The sequence below is a fragment of the Hemitrygon akajei genome, chromosome 18, assembly GCF_048418815.1.
Source record: "Hemitrygon akajei chromosome 18, sHemAka1.3, whole genome shotgun sequence".
In the NCBI taxonomy this organism is placed as follows: domain Eukaryota; kingdom Metazoa; phylum Chordata; class Chondrichthyes; order Myliobatiformes; family Dasyatidae; genus Hemitrygon; species Hemitrygon akajei.
Window position 1 is genome coordinate 15,179,516 of NC_133141.1, and position 21,762 is coordinate 15,201,277.

Here is a 21,762-nt window from a genome sequence, read left to right on the forward strand (position 1 = left end):
AGGTTCCCCTACACCCCCACCCCCAACAGTATCCAAAGTGGTATACTGATTGACGGGAACAGCCACAGGGATACTCTGCACTGGCTGCCCATTTCCTTCCCCACTCCTGACATTCACCCAGGTACCTGCCTCCCACAACTTAGGAGTGACCACCTCTCTGTTGCTCCAATCTATCACCTCTTCAGTTTCCCTCATGAGTCGAAGGACATCCAGCTGCAACTCCAGTTTAGGAGAATTATCCTGGCGATGAAAGGGTTAACATGTGATGGCCCAGGGCCTGCACTCACTTGAGTTTAGAAAAATGAGGGGTTTCTTATTGAAACCTACTGAATATTGAGCGGCCTAGATAAAGTGGATGTGCAGAGGATGCTTCCAATAGTGGGAGAGTCTAGGACCAGAGGGTACAGCCTCAATGGAAGGACATCCCTTTAGAACAGAGATGAGGATGAACTTCATTAGCCAGAGGATGGTGAATCTGTGGAAATCTTTGCCACAGATGACTGTGGAGGCCAAGTGTTTGGGTATTTTTAAAATGGAGACTGATAGGTTCTTAATTAGTAAGGAGTCAAAGGTTATAGAGAAAAGGCAGGGAAATGAGTTTAAGAGGAAAAATAGATAGCTCATAATCAAATGGTGCAGCAGACTCAACGGGCCGAATGGCCTCATTCTGCTTCTCTGTTTTATGGTCTCAACATTTTTTAGTTCTCTGAATCTCCTGAACTGTTGGTCTAGAAGTAGCCACTAGGTGGAGCAACAGAGATCCCTGCCTTCAAAAAATAAAGGCAGAAACGCTCAGCAAGGCAGGCAGCAACTGTTAAGGGTCAAGACCCCCTGACCACCTCTCTATGATGATCGAGGTCCGGGAGATGGTGTATGAATGAGATCATAGGCAGGAACCCCTATCCTGTTAATCCAAGAGAATGCCTTTCCTCTTTACTGTGTTAGAAAAGTACTACGATAAACTTTTTAAAGAAACTTTTATCAAAATCAAGAAATTGACTAATTTATGAAGGAAGGATTTTCATTTGTATGATCATGAAAGGACACTTTTCTGACCTTTCTGTGGCCTCCTGCACTCTTACAGCAATGCCCGGCATCATTTTCTGTCAAGGCTTTCTGAACTCTAATTCTATCATTTAAGGTAACTTGCTTTCTCTGTGTCAGCACGAGCCATTTCTGCTTGGATTAAGTGCTTTTTGCTCAGTTTTACTCTCTGTTAGTACTGCCTGACTTTCTAGTATGTCCAACAACCTTGTTACTTGTATTATCACACTCAAATTGCCCTGATAACCAACTCATTGAATGACCAATGCAATCTATCCCCATAGCAACCCTCATCTTAGCCTATCCCTTTGTACTGTCCATTCCTCCCAACCTTCTCTGCCATTGAAAAGTTAGATTTTCTCTCTTTCCCAGTTTTGATGAAGGGTCCTAGGTCTGAAACAATAATTCTGTTTCTCTCTCTAGAAATGCTGAGTTTCCAGCATTTTCAGTAATTACAAAGACATGAAATGAAATGTTGACCCCTTTTGAGAGAGGTTTGCTATAACTAGCATACCTGGAAGGAGTTTTTTTTTATTGCCACTATATAAGAATAAACTTGCCTTGAAGGCAGTGCAGAGCATTCTCTGGATTGATTCCTGGGATGAAAATGAAAATGTTGTTCTTTGAAGAAAGATCCATTAGATTGGGTCAATGGCCTTGAATTTAAAATGAGATTACCAAAACCTACAATATTCTACAGGGGTGTGGCAGAGTGGATACCATAAGGCAAGGATTCCCAACCTGGGGTCCATGGACCCCTTGGTTAATGGTAGGGGTACATGGCATTAAAAAGGTTTGGAACCCCTGCTGTAAGGCATCTGGAACAAGGAGAATAGATCAGGATAAGCAGTTGCCCATTTAAGACTGCCATAAGAAGGAATTGGAAATATTTGTTATTTCCTAAATGCATACATCTAAATGCATAAAACCATTAGACATTGCAGAAAACATGAAGCTGGGATGGACAGATATTCGCAATAAAGAGTTGCAGGTAACAAACAGGAAAGTAGACAAGAATTTTTATCAAAACAACACACACAAAATACTGGAGGAACTCAGCAGGCCGGGCAGCATCTATGGGAAAAAAGTACAGTCGACGTTACGGGCCGAAACCCTTCGGCAATCTGGAGAACAAAAGATGAGAAGTAGATTTAAAAGGTGGGGGGAGGGAAGAGTGGTTCCATATTTCTAAATTGAGTTTAAAATCTCAAACCATCACCACGTGATTTAAGCTTATTATATTCGATTTCTTAAACTGCGAAAACATAACCACTGTGTCATTGCTACAGTTTTCTTACATATTAATTAACTCTGATATTTCCTTTCCAAACGTAAAGTATGGCAATGTCTTGATAAACAAGTCGGTGAACATGTCGTGCGTGACCTTTGAAAACGCTGACTACATTTCAAAAGTATTTCGTTCACGGTAAAACACTTTAGGGCATCCGCGATTATAAAAGGTACTACAGAAATGCGAATCTTGCTTAAACCATACAAAATAGGGAAATCTCATCTTTAGTCCTTGGCTAACTGTCCTTAATGGAGTAGAGATCGAGGATATACAAACCCCATCCCCTCCAGCCATCGTACACGCCGGTTACGGAGAGAATAAACAAAATTAATATTCTCCATCCCTACTGCCCCCTCCTGGTAAATTCTTGCGTATAGACGCTTGCGAGGACAGGTTCAGTTGAATGAGAGCCAGTATCAAAGTTTGCAAGATTAAGTATTTCAGTTTGAAACAGCACCTTTTAGAGAGAATGGAGAACAGGAAACATTAGCAAGAAGATCAGGAAGATTTTAAGTTACTGTGTTAACTTAAACTTTTTAACAGTGTCCCACACAAAAATTGTCTTTTATTTTAAATTTGGAGAAAGGTTAATACATTTTAAAGCATATTATTAATGATTGCTACGTATTTCACCTTAAATAGTAGAACGTGCTAATTTATATTTTTAATTTCTTTTGCTCCCTATATACATCTCTCAGCTTTGGACGTGGAAATTGGCCGTGAAGTGTCTTAATAAACTGTACGGCTCAACTTTTGGAAAAGAGGATTTTACACACGCTTACGTGTTTGTTTTATAATGTCGCCGAGCTCGCTCTTTAAATAAAAACAGTTTTAAGTACAATTCCCTGGATTTATGAAAAGTGGTGCTTGCGTCTTTGCAGTGAAGTTTCTCACCTTCCTGGTGATGTGATTTGGCTTCAGAAGGTGGAGCCAACCCCATGTGTCATATCAGCGTGAAACTGACGAGAGCGGAGCAACAACTCGAGTGGGAATGAGAAAGATTGACTAAAGCATTTCTCAAAGTTTTCAAACGATCTAACACTCTATTGGTACTTATTGAATTTTTTAAAAAGTACAAGTCATGGAAAGTATTTCCTAAAAGTGACTCAACGATACGAACGAAATCTGGAAAATAGAAGATGGACATTCTGCAGGTGTTGGGCATATTGTGGCTGTGGTTTCGAAATGGTGTTACCGCTCAGTCAGGTAAGGTGGGTTCAACCCACGTTTTCTGCCATTTAAGTCACATAAGTGGTCTACCATTTGTAAACGGTACAGTAAAACTTTAGCTCAAACTAATTTAGTAATTATTCTCGTGGTAATGATGATAGAAGTTTGTCCTTTTGGGGGAAAACTCCGATGACAACCTCCCTTTCAATACAGAAACTAGAGCGCTATAAAACTTTGTTTAAGCATTTTTTTGCGTAAGACTGACGATAAACTGGGGTTGCTTAATGGGAGTGGTTCAGGTTTCGGGAACCTTATTTTGCTCGGCGAGGAACGTGTTAAATTGTATTATTAAAAAATCAGGTCAGCAAGTTCGAGCGGAAAGTACATGCGTGAGCAAGCACCGAGACCAGGTCACATGTCCCTACTAACGCGAAACCTTTAGATTTAAGACTTTTTTCTTGCCGCCTTTCGATCACTTGTTTGAAGAGTAAACTTAGGGCGTGATTTAAATATCGGAAATCACAGCCAGATTCTGGAAAACTACAGACTTGCAGCAAATATTTAATTGTCACTGTCAGATGCTACAGTAATTTTTAAGCGATTGAAGGATGTGATGGAGCCCAGTAGCCCAACAACTTAAAAAAAAACCCCAATGGTTCCTAGAATTCTGAATTTAAAACTTGTCACGGGGCCACATGAGCAGATATCAGGGCAGATACCTAAAGCTGGATCTGAAACCGTTTTGAAGGATGGAGGAGAGGGGTAGATGGTTAGGGAGGAAATTCCAGAGCTTGAGATCCAGGCAGCTGAAGGCGCGGCCACCAGGGGTGGAATGGTGAAACTCGGTAAAGGTCGAGAGACTGGAATTGGAGAGCAAAGATCTTGGGGATGGTGAAGGAGATTAATTCGGTCTAAATTCTTCTTGTTCCTTGTTTGCTAGTTTGCCCAGAACCGTGGGTACTTTCACATTCCACGCTTCTGTAGTTCAGGGTGTCCCAAAGTCACATTGGTATGGTCAAGTTAAGGCCATCAGTAATTACCTCTTGCTTCCCAATGATCCAGATCTCAATCCTGATCTTGAGGCTGTAGTCACACTGAGGAAAGGGAAGTCAGATTTGTGGAATTGTCCTGAATGGATAGACTGTGAGCAGCTTTTTTGGGTATTTTGAGAACTACATCGACAAGTGAATTTCAGTGCAATTGCTTTCCGCTCCTCTGGAATCCTATACAACAGGAGCTGGAGTTACCGAGTTCCAGAGTTTAATTTACAAGTTGTCAAAGCAGCTGCAGATTGTTTCGACATTCTTTTCATTGTTTGGGGGAGATTGGTGTTTGCAAATTGGCTCCTGTGTTTGGCACTTTCAAGTAATTAACTTCATGCGATAAAGTGCTATATAGATGCAAATCTTTCAGCATTAAAACCATAGAATAGTCCCGTTTAAAGGTCAATTACTTATTTCTTATGTTTTTAACTCTTTCATCCTCTTTGCCCCACCCCCAGGAATGTCAATGATTTCCATTATTTTTAATCTGTATTGAGCGCAGGAGACTTGAACTGATTTACATATTGTTGCCAAAGAGTCCCTTGTACAGAGGATCAATCAGGCTGATTTTGAATTTTTGTTACTGATTTCAGAAATTTGTGGTTTTAACCATTTATCTTCAAACATGTGCCTTTCTGCTGCATTTATGTTGTCTCCGTTACGGTGCATGTTCTGTCTCTGAATCATCGTCCTTTAAAAGTAAAAGTTTCCACTTGGAATTTTCCTACCTGGAAATATATATTTTCTTTCAGTCCACATGGCTTATTTTCTGTATTGCAAACTGATCCTGTTTCCATGTCCCTTCCATCCTCATTGCCAGGAATAAGTGCATCAATGTCATTAAGATTGAAACCATTAAACCATTAAAACTTTTGCTTTACCCCTCACCTCAGGTGATCTATTATCGAAACCTTCATCTGACCTTCTATCATCTCCAGGCTTGAGAATTTCCATTCTGTTTGACATAGTTCCACTCATTCCTCCAGTGTAGCCTTACCCAAGCTACCTCTGCAGCAAGATCTGTATTTGTTTGACTTTGGTCTCCCACGGGCACTTCTGGCTTTTATTTTCCAGGCTTCCCTCCATTATTCTGTGTTCTGAACCAGCTCTTTTCCCCTTTTCAGTCTGCATGAAACCCACCTAATTACTTCTGGACTGTTATACTTCCTTGAGGGCAACTTCAAAAGGTGATGCCTCAAAAAGGTGACCCCCACCAACCAGGACATGCCCTTTTCTCATTACTATCATCAGGGAGGAGGAGGTACAGGAGGGTGAAGACACACACTTAAAGTTTTAGGAACAGCTTCTTCTCTTCTGCCATCAGATTTTTGAACGGCCCATGAACACTACTTCACTATTTTGCTCTTTTTGTACTACATATTTATTTTTTATATTCTTATTGTAACTTACAGTATTTTATGTAAAGATTAACTTTATTTGTCACATATACATCAAAATTGAAACATACAATGAAATGCATTGGTTTGGATCAAATTAGCGAGGATTGTGCTGAGGGCAGCACACAAGTGTCACCATGCTTCCAGCATCAACATAGCATGCCCAGAATTTACTAACTCTAACCATACCTGTATTTCTTTAGAATATGGAAGGAAAGTAGAGCACCCAAAGGAAAGCCACGTAGTCACAGGGAGAACATACAAATTCTTTACCTACAGCAGCTGGAATTGAATTTTGCTATGCTTGCTGATGCTTTAATGTGAGCGCTAACTGTTACGCTACTGTGCCACCCTCTAGTGCTGCTGTAAAACAACTAATTTCATGACATATGTCAGTGATAATAAACCTGATTCTGACTCAATTCACACTGCCAAGTTGGGATGCACTAAGTAAGAACTACAATGTCACACTCTCTCCTCCAGATCACAAAAATGGGGTTGTGTTATCTGTATATACAGTCAGCTCTCCTTATCCGCGAGGGATTCTTTCCGGGACCCCTTGCGGATACCAAAAAACACGGATCTCAAGTACCTTATTCAACCAGTTTCAATGCGATGGACCTTAGGACCCAGTGGAACCCCAGACCTTATTTAACCTGTTTCAGTGCGGTAGACATTAGGACCCGGGTGGTAGAGCTCTGAATCCGCAGTGTTTCTGTTCACGAAAATAATCACGATCACGATTGAAAATAAAGTGGAAATAATAAAGCAATCGGAAAGAGGCGAAATACCATCGATCATTGTAAAAGCATGAGGCTATGTCGGTCAATGATCAGAACAATTTTAAAGGATAAAGTGTGAAAGGCCCTGCCCCAATGAAAGCTACAATTATTACTAAGCAACACAGTGGTTTAATTATTCAGTTTTGGGGTTTTGAGTTTTGATCCTCCACATCAACAAGGTGCGAATGGAGAGCACTCTTGATAGCGGTCTGTCACTGGATCGAACACCGGAACTTTTGTTCCCGAGCCCGGCGCTGAAACATACGTTCTTAAGTGTTTTATATGCACAGAAAGGTAAATTATATACTATATACTAAGACAAACGTTTGACTAACTGATGCTAAATAATACCGGATGTACCTGTTCTGACTTACTTAGTAAGAGAACTTACAATTTTTTCGATCCTGATCCACGATAACCCACCCGTATACTTTAAATCATCTCTAGATTACTTATAATACCTAATACAATGTAAATGCTATGTAAAATAGTTGTTTTTCTGCATTGTTTAGGGAATAATGACAAGAAAAAAAATGTCTGTACATGCTCGAACAACAAGTGCTGGAAGAGCACTTCCGGGTTTTCTCGATTCACGGTTGGTTGAATTTGCGGATGCAGAACTCGCGGATAAGGAGGGCCGACTGTATATCTGTAGTCATTGTGTCTGGGCGAAATGATTTGCAACTCTAATCTCAGAAGTGCACAAATCTGGAATCCATCAGAGCACTGAAATATCCCAATTCAAAGTCATCAATGTTTGTCACATTGGGGCACATTTCTTAGTGAAAAAGGCTATATAAATACAGTTTTTAAATTTGTTTTTCAACTAATTTCTTACCTAGAATATTTTTTAAATCCAAAAAAAACCATAGATGCTTGAAATCTGAAACAAAGCCGGAAACCAGTGGAAAAACGTTTCAGGTCCGGCTAAGGAAAAATAACTGTTTATCTTTGGGTCAAAAACTCATGGAAAAGAAAAGTTAGATCTACACCTCTCCCCTCAGATGCTGCCTGACCTGCTGAAGTTTTCTAGCATATTCTGTTCCTGCCTTTAGCTGCTGTTTAATCATAATTTATTTTAAAGTCAGCATCTCTTTGCAGGCTGAATGTGTGAGATGTGACTGGCGGGAAAAGAAATTCCACAGCTTTATACGCACCACAGACAATGAGAGTTACTGTCTGAAACCACAGTGTTGCAAAAAACTGGAGGCAGAAGAATGCTGGTTTTTGATTGGGAAGCAAAATGTGTCAAGTTATGTTGAAGAAATTTTGTGAAATGTGCAAAATTTTATGAAAAGAATGGGAAAAATACTTTCAAGTTTGTCTACGGTCAAGACTGCTTTAGTTCAGCAAGTGTTTATCAGACATTGAACATTGGCCTATGTTCCAAGGTGAAATGCTACAAAATAAAGCTCTTTTATGGATGTGTTTAATTTTGAAGCTTTATTTTGTCCTTAATCAGGTTTCTCAGAGGTTTCTGCGGAATTTTAAGGTGATTGGATGGAAGTATAGTGGGAGGGGGCAATGTCAGAGTGGAGTATTTTACACAGGGTGGTTGGTGCACAAAACACACTACTGCTGTGGTGGTAGCGGCAGATACATTAGGGACATTTAAGAAATCCTTAGATAGGCACATGGAGGAAAGAAAAATGGAGGGAAAGAAGCATTAAAGTAGGTTAAAAGGTCAGCACAACATCATGGGTCAAAGAGACTGTATACTGTGCTGTAATGTTCTAACCGTCGTGCATTGTCATCTTGAACACAGATTTGGACAGTTATTGAGACTGTTTTGCTTTCTTGTTTCTTTGGTAAATTTTACAGAGTGATAAAAATACTGCTAATTTAAAAAGCGATCTCAGTTTCAGGCTCTTTCTCAACACCTCAACAACTGCATTCTCAAAGCTAAAGGCTATTTCCCGGGTTTGTTGAGATACCCACATTTAAAAGATGGTTCAGTGTACAGGTCACCAGTGTGGACCTGACCATACAGTTTGGATGAAGACCAGGCTTGTGTCCCCATAACTGCTGGTCTTCAAGACAATTGAGAAGAAGATGTGCTCTACTCTCATCACCACCTTGCAACTTCTGTAGAGAAATGGGGCACTTGGTCACCACTTGGCATCTTCTGCAGGGAATCCTGGACACTGGGTTAGAAGAGGCTCTCTTCTACTCTTTGATTAAATTGTCAAATCTCAGACATAGAGAATGGTTGCTTTGGTTCTGACTTTCAGTAGATACACTGTTCTCCCACCCTTTTCTGAGGAATGAGAGAAAATAGAAGAGAGGTGCAAGGGTTTGGTTTCAGCATCTTCTTTCCAAAAAAACAGATCTCCAGGAAGAGGGTTACTGCTTAAAAATTTCTTTCATGAGTTGTGGGTGTCACATGGAGTCAAGCAGCACAGAAACAGGCCATTCAGTTCACTACATCTATGCTGACCCCGATTAGGGTTGTATCCTTCTATGTATTGTCTATCTAAATACCCCTTAAATATAATGATTGTATCTTATTCTACCACCTCCCCTGGAAGCGAGTTCCCTCACCTCTGGCAGGGCGAGCATTTACTGTTCATCTTTAAATACCCTTGCACTGTTTGCTTTGCTCAGCCATTTCAGGAGCAATTCAGAAGTAACTCCATTCCTGTGGTCTGGAAGTACAGAAGCCTGAAAACTCACACTCAATGTTTTAGGACCAGCTTCTTCCCTTCTGCCATCAGATTTCTGAATATTCCATGAACACTACCTCACTATTCCTCTTTTGCACTGTATATTTGGTAATTTATAATAATTGTTATGTCCTTGCACTGCCACCACAAAACAACACAATTTCACGATATATGTCAGTGATGATAAACCTGATTCTGAGATATTTCACATGCTATTATCCAATAGTTTCACATCCTCCATCACTGATAAAGCTTTTTATTCTGGATTTATTCAATTAGCTGAATTTAAATTCCCCATCTTCCGCAGTGGGATTTGAACTCGTTTTTCTGGGAGGAATGCCCTCACCTTCAATGCTAGTGTAATAACTTTGCGACTATGTCACTGTATCTCTTTAACTGGTGCCCATTCATGTAGTGTGGAGTTCTCTTGGATGCTTCAGTTTCCTTCCACATCCCAAAGACGTGGTGTTGAGTGGTTAAGTGGCCTCTGTAAATTGCCCCTTGTGTGTAAAGGGTGGTAGAATCTGGGGGTAGTAGATGGGAAGTGAAAATGATTTTTTAAAAAGTGGGATTGGTGTAAAATGGATGCTTGATAGTTGGGATAGTCTAGATGGGCCAAAGGATTTGTTTTCACACTGTGTGACAGTATTTTTAAAAGCAGTTTGAGTCAAAAGGTTGTTAAGATACCTCGGTCTGGTTCAAAGCTGTTTCTTCATCAGTTGTAATTTGTCAACTTGCTTAAATAATTAATTCTTCACACCCACAATGTCAAAAGTTTACTGTTCCCGCAGAACAGAAACTGTGTTGAGCTTTCTCTTTCAGCTTGTGGACGACTAAATAAACAGATACAGTCAAATTTCCTTTTCAGAATCTGATGCCAAATGGCAGTTTAGCAGCGCGCTATGAGAACTTTATTTGAGGTGACTAAATTGGGGCAACGTGACATCCTTATTTTCAATAAACTGCAAGGATTTGCTGTGTCATTTGGATTTGATTGAATCTGTTCACATTTGTAAAGCAATTGAAGAATAAGTAATTGGAAAGGCCAGTTTGAATCACAAGAAGGTAGTGTTGCTTTGCCTTGTATGGGTAAGCATGGAGCATATGACTCAACTCCCACAAAGGCATAATGCCCATGGTAAATGAAATTTTTTTTTTAAAATCTGCAGATGAGATGCTGGAAATCTGAAATAAAAACAAAGTACTGGAAACACTCGGCTGGTCAGGCAGTATCTGTGGGGCAGGGAAACAGATAATGTTTCAGGTCAGGGACCCTACATCAGAACTCACAGTAATGTCATACAGAGAAGCAAGGTTAAAGCAAGTGCTGCTTTGCATTGTGAAGGAAGGGTTAAGAGAGGATGAAGTCAGCCATGGAAGTTCAGCAGTTAATATTAGCTGAAAAGACATCAGCTTGGTCTCTGCCTGTTTCTTGGAGGTCCATGTGTCAAGATCAGCTGAGGATACAATTTGACTTTGCTGGGTTATCTTGCAATAACAGCTCCTACCAATGACCTTGCCTTCTGGCAGTGCAGAGAAGCCGCACCTTGGGAAAAATGCTGATCATTCTCAGTTTAAAATTGGTAAGTGTCTGTTTTGTTCTTGCAAACATCATACCAAAAGTGATCAGTTCTGTGAGAAACGGGAGCAGGCCATTCACCCACTTGAGTCTGCTCTGCAATTTCTCAAGATCATGACTGGTCTTCCACCTCAGCTTCACCTTCCAGCATCATTCCTATGTCCTGAGATTCCATTAATAAGCAGAAATCCATCAATCTCTGGGTTTGAATGCTATCAGTGACTGAGTCTCCACTGCCCTCTGGAATAGAGAATTCCACCCTCTGAGTGAAGAAATTTCACCTCATCTCAGTCCTAAACTGCCTACCCTTCATTCTAAGACTCTCCTCCTTCCTCAGCCTGGGGAAGTATCCTCCCTGCATCCACCCTGTTGAGCCCAGTCAGAATTTTGTATGTTCCCATGAGATCTCCTTTTCATTCTTCCAAAATCATGTTTATAAATCTTTCCTCATACAGCAAGCCCACCACCTCTGGGATCAGTCTGATGAATCTTTGCTGCATTCATTCTAAGACAGGTACATTCTTTTTCAGGTAAGACCAAAATGCAAGGTGCAGTCTCACCAAGTACTCCTGTACTCAAATCCTGCTGAAATAAAGGACATTTCCCTTGCTGTACCTGCACGTTGGCCTCCAGTGCCTTTTGTACACATCCCATTGAACATGAACTTTACTGTGCAGCAAAGTGAATGACGTCACATTTTCCCACCCTATATTCCACCTTGAGTATATTCTACTCAACTTGTCCATATCCTTTTGGAGCCTCTTTCCACCCTGTTCCATACTCATAATTCCACCTTGTTCAGTGACCCAGCTTGGAAATATAACATTTAATTCCCCCAAGTCATATGTGATGTAGATTGTATATAGCTGGGTTCTAAGCTCTAATTCCTGTGGTGCTACACAGCCTGTCAACCTGGAGCAATCTGATTTTTCCTACACTTTACCTTCTGTCTGTTCACCAATACTCAATACATAGGTTCATGTTAATTCTGTTCAATCCTATTATTTTATGTTGTTGTGTTATTACATTATTCTTTGTAGATTCTAGGACTTTCCTTACCACTGATGTCAGACCAATGGTTCATTACTTTCCCATTTTTTTCTCTCTCTCTCTCTTTCCTTGAGTAATGGGGGTCATATTTGCTCCCCTCTGATCCACAGCAACAATTCCAGAATCTTATCAAATTTTGAAAGATGAGAATCAGGGTGTTCATTACCTAAAGCTGTCTCACTCAAAACTATGGGGTGCAGATCCTAGGGTCCTTGGAATTCATCAGCTTTCCAGCACACCTACTTTTCTCATACTTTTGTTGGCTCATAATTATTTCCTTCAGTCCCTCATTTTTCATCAGACTCTTGGTTCAGACAGTTTTATTGTGTCGTCTGTGATGACAGGCACAAAGCAGTTGCTTAATTTCTCTGCCATTTCCTTGTTCCTCATGATAAACACTCCTGTCTTTGTCTGTAAGGAACATCCATTTGCCATAGCTTGACTTTCCTTTCTACATACTTAGCTCCTACGGTCTATTTTAATGTTCCTTGCCAATCTGCTATCTTGCCTTTCTTTCCTGCTCATCCCTTGCTGAGTTCTAAAAATGCTATTCCAGACAATTGTATAAGCTTCCAGCCACAGATGGAACACTTTTCTACTCTTTGTGCTGTGAAATACTTAATTTATGTAAATTATGTACAATATATTTAAATGCTACCACTGTTTGTACACCATCATACCTTTCAACACATTTTCCTGTCTCTTCCCCTTGGTGAAGGTCATTTTGGATTAAAGGACATCGTTTTCAAACAGTGTAAAATTCTATCATGATGTGCTCACGCTTCCCTCAATTAACTCTACCGTATTGCACAATACATGTTGTAAAATGTGTTTTCCTCTGATTGGTTCCTCAACATACTGATTAAGTAAACCATCTTGTACATTCCATGAATTCGTCCTCCATTTTATTACCACTAATTTGATTTGTCCAATTTATACATTGAAGAAAATCCTCCATGATTATTGTATTATTTCTGTTACTTGCATGCACCTCTAATTTTGTGATTTATTGCCACACCCAATAGTACAATAACTATTTGGTGACCCAGAAAAAACCTCCCGCCAATGCTTTCAAAAAGAACAAAGAACAATACAGCACAGTACAGGCCATTCGGCCCACAATGTTGTGCTGACCCTTAAACCCTGCCCCCCCCTATAACCCTCCACCTTAAATTCCTCCATATACCTTTAGTTCTTTTAGATCCACCCAATTCGATTCTAATTCTGCATCATGTTTGCCAAGCAAAGATAGTCTCTCACCGTACTATCTCCTTCCTTATTACTGGCACTACCCCACCCTTTCCTTTTTGCCTTTTTAAATCTCAAACATTGTTGAACATTTAGCTGCCAACTTTGGTCACAATGCAGCCAGAGTTCTGTAATGGCAAAGATATTTACTTTGATTCTTGCCATTAATTCATCTACCATATTGTAAATGCTACATGCATTTGGATACAGCACCCTGAATTTTGCAGTTTTAACAATTTTTTTTCTGTACTTATGGGGACATTCCTTGAAAGAGGAGCTTTTACAGCCTGTATTTTAAAATTCCCAATGCTGAAAGTCAAATAAGAGGGATTTTTGTAAATCAAGATGTAACTCAATGTAAAGAGGGCTCTCAGTTTGGGAATCTGCACCCGAATGGATGTGAGCTGATTCATTACACTAATCTATTTATCTACATCATTACAGAGAAGGTAAACAAGAGTGAGGAACAGGTGTACAGCAAACAAAGACACAGCCACGTAGAGCCCCAAACTGGGCCAAGGCTATCTGCCCTTTCAGCTGTAGATAACTTGATTGGGGCATGAGAAACTAATTTATAAGCCAAGTTTTCTTAGAATGAAATCCACACCCATTGGCACAGTGAACTCATTGCATGCAGAGGGAAAATGGAGTAATTCATATAGGTGTACAACCATGTTATTCACATTCCACCCTGAGAACTGGTGGATGATGATACCACAGTCAGAGAGCACTTCTTGCAACACCAGCCTACGTTACTAATTTCCCTAGCCACAGGATCTTCCATGCATTGCTGCTTGTTTAGGTTTACTAGAGCCACCTGTAACCCAAGACGTCAAATCGTGGCCCCCATACACTTCTGGCACTTTCTCTGTGTGTTACTGTTTAGGAAATTGGTTATACTTCTAGGGGCTTCCACTCCTGATCTTGAGTAGCTGGCTGGTGATTTGGCTCCTTGTACACACATTGAATAACATTCAGAATTGGGAACTAGTAGCTGATTTTTCTTTTCTCTTTCAATACAAGATTCTGACCTTAAAGCTGGGGAGAGATTGGTCTTCATTCATTTCAATGAAAAGTGAACTTTGTCTCGAGGACAATCATTTGGGACTGAGTTGAGGAGAATTTCCTTAAAGTGAAGGTGGTGGGTGTGAATGTTTGGAATTCTCTTTCCAAAGGCTGCGGAGCCTCAATCATTTGTCATGTCCAAGAATGCAATTAATAGATTTTGGACACGGGGAACAAGAAGGAAAGAGGGCTTGAGGCTCAGAATCAGCTATAATCTTAGAGCCGTGGAAGGACGGAAACATATTCTCCAATTCACCACATCTACTCTAATTGTTACTAAGCACTTTTACCAGCATTTGATTTGTAGCCTTCTATGCTGTGATGATTCAAGTGTTTGTCCAAATGCACCTTAAACTTTGTGAGAGTCTCTGCCTCCACCACTCCCTCAGGCCCTGGTTTCTAGATAATGACTACCTTCTGGGTGGGAAAAAAATCTTCCTCAGATCCCCTCTAAGCCCTGTACTCCTCACCACAAACCTATGCCCTCGGTCTGAGGCACCTCTGCCCTGGCAGAGCAAGTGTGAGGCACCGAAAGGCTTTCCTCTTCCTGATTCTTATATGTTTGTGGACCAACCTTCACAAGGAAAAAAAGAGAAAATTTGGGATCTTCTAAATATACTATAGCTACCTTCCTCCTCCCACCTACCCAATTCCAATGGACCAGTCTTCATACACAATCCAGGTAGGGAGTAGGTGATGTGACTGGTGGAGGGGTTTTTAGAAAAATCACAGCTCAATCTCATCATCTTATTTTCATATTCTGCTGGGGTTGCTACAAAGCTTTAGACAGCAGGTATCCTAGGTTGGTTTTGATCTTCCTTCTCATTCCTCCAAATGTTCAAAGACAAGTTACCTGTTCTGTTCCCTGTAGTGAACCACTGTCCTACCTGCAAATCAGCTGATGATGCTGCCAACTGCGGGGAGGGTGCCAGCCTCTGTTTGCAGCCCCATGCTCTTTTAGGTAATGCATTTCACCATCTGAGCCATTAGGAAGGCAATTTACTTCCTGTTGAAAACCTTCACTACTTCCTCAGATATGATTTCTAATTACTGATTTATACAGCATCTCCAAGAACTGATGCTATTCTTGTCACTTTCTTTCTGGCCACTGGATCCAGCTCATATTTGTCCTGGGATTGTGCCTGTTGGGTGCAAGAAGGCTGCTCTAGTTTATCAGTGGCTGTGAGTGTCTGTAGGTGACATTGATTCCATTGGACTGAATTTTATCTGTGGTAACTGCAGCATGATCTCACTCTGCTATTTGGACTGGGCCAGGATCCAGAGCCCAGAGTTAAGATTGTGAGAAAATATTTTTCAGTTAAATGAGAACAAAACAATTGTACAGGACTGATTTAAGACTTTAGTTTTAATCCCATTATGTTGATTGCCTTTTGTCCTTTTGAACAGGAAAATCAGTTTGTTTTTCAAATGCCTCATCAGGTTTAGAAAGGGATGGAACAGGACTGTGACCTTTTGTGAGTGATCCCTGTAACCATGAGAATGACGCAGTGCAAGTCTGAGTCATGCGGCACAGAAACAGGCCTTTCAGCCCATCAGGTCTCTGCCAGCAATCTGTCAACCACTTACACTCACAAATCCCATTCTATTTTCCCCACATTTCCATCAACTCCCCCACGCAAATTTAATCCGCTCTTGCAGTCATGTACCACACTGGTTGATGGTCACTGTTACTGTTATCAGCTTCTTTGGAATTGCAGGTAGATTTCATTAACTGAATTTAAACTCCACAGTTACTGAGGTGGGATTCAATTGTAGCTTTGGATCAGTGGTCCCATAACTTCACCCTCTTCCAAGTCAGATTCCATCCGAATCAGGGGAACTTGCTTTGCTGCTCCTGCCCTTCCTTGAGAGCAGAAGTTAGGGTTCAGGAGGTGCTTCATTCAGGGCTTCTTGAAATGGCACACATCACAGTTCCAGGGCTGGTCATTACCCTTGGTACGGGTTAAAAGGTTGACACAACATTGTGGGCCAAAGGGCCAGTATGGTGCCGTACTGTTCTATGTTACTGAGGATGGTGCTGTCACTCGTTATTGACATCTCAGTGAGATTATATTGGAGGATGTAATTGACAAATTGCTTGGGTCAGGGGCCCCTTATCTGTTGGAAGTTGATTCAGTGCACTGAAATGGGATTTGTCTAGCATGGCCAACGATAGGCTGAGTGATCTGGTTTGCACTTTTAATTCCTAAACTGGTTTGTATGGTGATACAATCGGTCAATGAAATCAGGAGCATCATTTTGCGTTTGCCACTGGTGCTTTGACACTTCTTTCGAACTGAATTAAATTATTAAAAAAAATGTTTTGATGCCAACTAAACTAACGCAAACCTGCATGGATTAAAAAAAACACCTGCGATTGTTTCTCAATTTTCTATTTATTCCTTAAATGCCACAGCTCTGATTTGTTTTGGCTGTAATTAGGAATGTTGTTCTTGCTGCAAAACATGTAATTATTCCAATGTGAATGAAACAATCTCGGTAAAGCTCGTCTGACTTGCTTTTCCGAAACTTTTATTTCTGTTTCTCTTCCCCTTACAAAGTGCTGAGTCACACCGGGTGAGACTCTACTCTCCCTCCCCGACTCTGCATCGAGTGTCCAGTCAGTGCCGACAGTGAGTAGCAGGGTATTCAACAAATAAAGGCATCAAATTCAACTCCCCAAGCTTCAGTCTGCACCACCTGGAAGCAGATTGTTGACAGCGCAGCCCGCTCCCGGGCGACGAGTGCTGATCCCGTTTGGATCTCCCAAACCCACTACCCTGTGCCAACTGTTCATCACGATACGAGTGAGTTCCTTGAGCTCGGCACCTCCTTAGAGGGCTCACAGGGCGAGCACTGCGCTGCCGGAGTTGCTGTCTTATGTTAAACCGAGGTCACGTCCGTTCTCTTGAGCCCTCACACTATCTCAAGGGGGAAACCCTCCCGGTACTCTGGCCAATATTTAATCCTGAACCATTAAAGTCGGATCTGGTCATTCGTGCATTACAGTTTGTAGAAACATGATGTGCAGGAATTGGCTAGCTTACGTCCTGCACTGCAACTTTAACTCGCTTTTACAGTATTTCATTGGCTAAAAAACTCTTCGGGATTTCTTTGGAAGGGGCGCAAAAAAGCCCTCTGCGCGAATGTGTGGTCCTATTGATTCAGCCGCGTGGCCCCGGCTGCGCAGTTTGAAGGGACGATTGCAAACGTGTGACTACGCTTTGATCTTTATCCAAATACAAAGCCTCCCGGTGTTCAGCACAGTGACTGTTGTAAACATGTTGTCTAATGTCACCTAAGGAAACACGACAACTGTTGCCGAGGTGACGGTGGCCTTTCAATTACATGTCTGGCTGGCTTCTCCAGTGAGCTATTAGTTTATCTGCCCGTTCTAGGCTCCGAGACAGTGAAGGGATGGGGTAAAAGATTATAAAATAAAACAGACTTGTTTGTGCCCATGCATTTTTGCGTCGTTGGTTAATAGCTTCGTGTTTGTAGATAACAAAACACTGACACGTTTACCCAGCAAAAGTTTTGGGAAGCTTAAGGTATAGATAAAGTAACGTGAAATCGTGCTATTTAACTTGGATTGTGAGCACTGGAGTTGAGAATGCAGTTCCAACATTAACATACCTTAAATTAAACCAGAGATTGGTGAGATTCTTTCCCCTTTACACAGACGCCTGTTGAAAGCAATTTAATGTTGTGTCTGGTAGCTCCTGCGGGGGCAAAAAAATTGCGGGATAAACATCCTGCGTGTGACATGGAAGCAGTGTTTATTGGAATTTCCTCCCCCCTCCTCTCGCTGAAAAATAATTTTCTTGGGAATCCTGGGGCTCAATATCACTCATTTTAAAAACTTCACTGCAAATGGATGATATGGCCATTCTCACACTTGCTGTGCATAAATTGGTGATGTATAATTTGTTTCAGGACAACATGCAAGTTACTTTTTTTTAACTTGGTGCTTTAGAACGTCCTGAAAGGAATGTAAAAGCAATGTAAATTAACCTCTTTTAGTCTAGGGTCCACAATGCTAATTGCAAAGGTACAGTTCCTGCCCTGAGTTAAAACATCCTGGTACAGAACAGAAGTTGAAGCTGGGTCTTCCCAGTGTGTCAGGGTGACACACCTCCATCTGTTTACTTTGTGCCAAACAGGCAGTCTTTATAAACAACCTGATGAGCAATGTCTTTCAGTGCAGTTGGCGTGTAGCAACCTGATGATGTGCTCATCATGCCATTTGTAGACCAGACCTCAAAGAGTTAAAGTACCTGCAAAACTGGATTGAAGTATTTGCACCCAGGGTGTGTCTGTGTGAATCAATTGGAGACCAATCTGACTGGGCGTTGCTCTTTCACAAGGTGCTGTTTTACAAAATTTTCCAGCATCTCTTTAATGAACCCCAGTTTGCCCACTCTCAGTTTTGGGAGCTCAGCTCAGCTTCTGAAGTGCTGCTGAGACTCTGCAGGGCTGGCTTTGACATCCTGTAAATGGCATTAGTTTAGAAAGCCAGCAGGCTCTTGAACTTCACAAGTGTGTTCTCATGATGGGCAGGGTTATGATTGTCAGGCTATTGACAGAAATGTTTGCTTTAATAGTAACTATAGAGGCAGAAGTTTCATTTCTTACGTAATCAGATACTGGGAATCTGAAACACACAAAAAAAACAATGTTGGAAACGTTCAACAGGTCAGGCAGCAACTGTGGAAAGAGAGGTGCTTCATCAGGGGATTGTTCTGGGATCTAGAGCAACTAATAAACTGCTGGAAGAATTCAACTGGACTGAAAGTTAACTCTTTCTCTTTCAACAGGTGCTGCCTAACTTGCTGAGGGCTTTCAGTATTTTCTGCTTTATTTCCTTCCAAATGTTTGTCATAACATTGCTGGTTGAGAGATCTGGCTATGTGTCATGTTTCTTCCATTACAAAGGTGACTTGTAATTACAAGGCTTCACTGGGAAGAAAAGGCTTTGGGATGTTTGAAAAGGAAGTAAAAGATGCTATAGAAATGCAATCTATCCAGAAATGTAACAGTAGCCACAATGACTAGGTGATACCAGATGACTTGTAAAGCTGACATTTAGGGGACCCAGTTGACTTCAGCCCTTCTGTGCTAAACTGTGGTCATATCAGCCGGGGTTTCTGCTCCATGCTGGAAAAGAAACACCCAATAGGTGAAGGCAGGCTTGATGCTCCAGAGCTGTGAAGCCCATGGACATAGAGAGGGCAGTTGAGCCTACTAAACTGTCCTGCACCTTCAAGGGTGGGGCAGAGTGCTTCTAAGTTTTATATTTAAATGGAACTTGCTGGATGCTCACAAACATTTTGAGGAATGAATGACCTTCAAAGAACCATAACTTTTAACATTTATGGCTCTTTGATCTGTGGCTGCTATGGTAACTTGGTTCTGAGGTAAACATGCTTTGAACAGCATGTTTAGTACTTTAAGTTTTTGGTGGAGGACTTTGTCTGTCCCAATTGCTGATAACACACTGAGCTCGAAAGCAGTTCAGAGATAACTATCCTTTGCATTTGATGAGCTTCAGTTTTATGATATTTACAGATGCCAGAATTGGAGAGTAGAAACAGGAGGAGGCCATTTGCCCCTTCAAGCTTGTCCCATGAACCTATGCGATCATAGCTGGTCTATAATCTAATGCATAACTAATGCCTCTTTAGTTAACAACAAATCAACCAATCTCAGATTTCAAATTTATGAACAGGTTACAGGTTTGGGCCCCCATTACAGCCTAAAACTCTAGGGTAACACTTCAAACAATTAGAGAGGGGGCTTTTATTTTTGCCTCCAAAGATGAGATGTTAAAATATGGCCCTGTCCACTGACCTCTGTGTGTGTCAGAGATGTTATGGTGCCATTTGAAGTCTTCTCCCAATGTCCCAGCCAGTGGTAACCCCTCACTATGAAGCACTTTGGGATGTTCTGAAAGGGACAGGAATGAGGGGCAGCACAGTACTGTAGTGGCTAGTGTAACACTTTACAGTGCTAGTGATCGGGATTCAATTCCCACCACTGCCTGTAAGGAGTTTGTATGTTGTCCTCATGACTGTGTGTGTTTCCTCTGGGTGCTCCAGGTTCCTCCCACTGTCCAAAGACATACAATTTAGGGTTAGTTAGCTGTGTGCATGCTATGTTGGGGCCGGAAGCTTGCAGGCTGCCCTCAGCACATCCTTGGACTATGTTGGTCGTTGACATAGACATTTCACTATATCTTTTGATGTGCATGTGATAAGTAAAGCTAATCTTTAGAAAAATCTTAATTTGACTCTCTTTATCATGCATTCCTGAGAATATTTATCCCTAATTTATTTCTGTTTCTCGATGTTGATGTGATTGGTTGCTTTTATATTCTGTATATCTTATAATACCTAAAATTTTACAGGGTTATTGAGGATTGCTTATTCAATATATTCCCAACTATGGACCTTGGTTGGTCTCTGCCTGAATAATTCCTGTTGATCTAATTTGGTGCTCTCTAATCCCACTGCCTGACCTGTCATTCCTCCACACAAGTGTCTCCATTGGAATGTGCACTGCTTATAACTTGCTGATTGACACTGATGGTTATAAAAGAACGATGCCGTCATTCTGCACAAATGGGGAGCTGTGTCCGCTTTCCATCAGTGACAGGGTGCAACTATCTGAGTGCTTCTATTTCTGTGTGGAATGGAATGCACAGCCAAGCTTTCTGTTAAAGGGACAAGTTCCTTTATGCTGGCAGGCACAGAGTGTGCTTTCAGATCCCAGTCCTCCCCCAGGACTTTTTTTAAATTATTCCCTATCTGCAATTCTCTTTCCTGCTGTTAAGTACAATTCTGGGTTTGTTGGCCATCTAAAAATTCACCCAAAGAATGCATTGTTAAAGAGTGAGGCTGGGCAGTGGGTCTCTGTGGGGTGGCATGCACCCAGCTTGGTCTGTTCTTGCCTGCCTGACGTATGCACACTTTCAGACACGAGTAGGCCATTCAGGCACTCAGTCCTATTCTACATTCAAGATCATGTCTAATCCTGTACCTCAATTTTACACTGATCCTTATATCCTCTCCCATATCCCACAGCCCCACCTCTCATCAGCTAATAGTACAGGCTGAAATCCAAGCCTGGAGTTTTGTGTCTACAATAAGCTTCTGCAAGCGTCTTTTAAAGAGATAAAAGATGTTTAAAGATTATCTTCATTTGTCACATGTATATTGAAACATCGATACATGCAGTGAAATGCATCATTTGCATCAAATCAAATCAGCAAGGATTGTGCTGGGGGCAGCCCGCAAGTGTCGCTACGCTTCCGACACCCACAATTCACTAACTCTAACCTGTAGGTCTTTGGAAACTGGAGTACCCAAAGGAAGCCCATGCAGACATGGGGAAAACGTACAAACTCCTTACAAACGGCGATGGGAATCAAA

General features: G+C 41.3%; 1 protein-coding gene across 2 annotated transcripts in view; it reads left to right on the top strand.

The window, feature by feature from the left end:
• Window positions 1–3,299: 3,299 nt before the first annotated feature.
• LOC140741132 (receptor tyrosine-protein kinase erbB-4-like) overlaps window positions 3,300–21,762 on the top strand; it is a 138,778-nt gene continuing 120,315 nt past the window's right edge. For both annotated transcript variants that reach the window (XM_073070942.1, XM_073070941.1), the window contains exon 1: window positions 3,300–3,541. In XM_073070942.1, coding sequence (XP_072927043.1) covers window positions 3,475–3,541 — 67 coding nt within the window. In that variant the 5' untranslated portion in view covers window positions 3,300–3,474. The remainder of the gene's footprint in view (window positions 3,542–21,762) is intronic.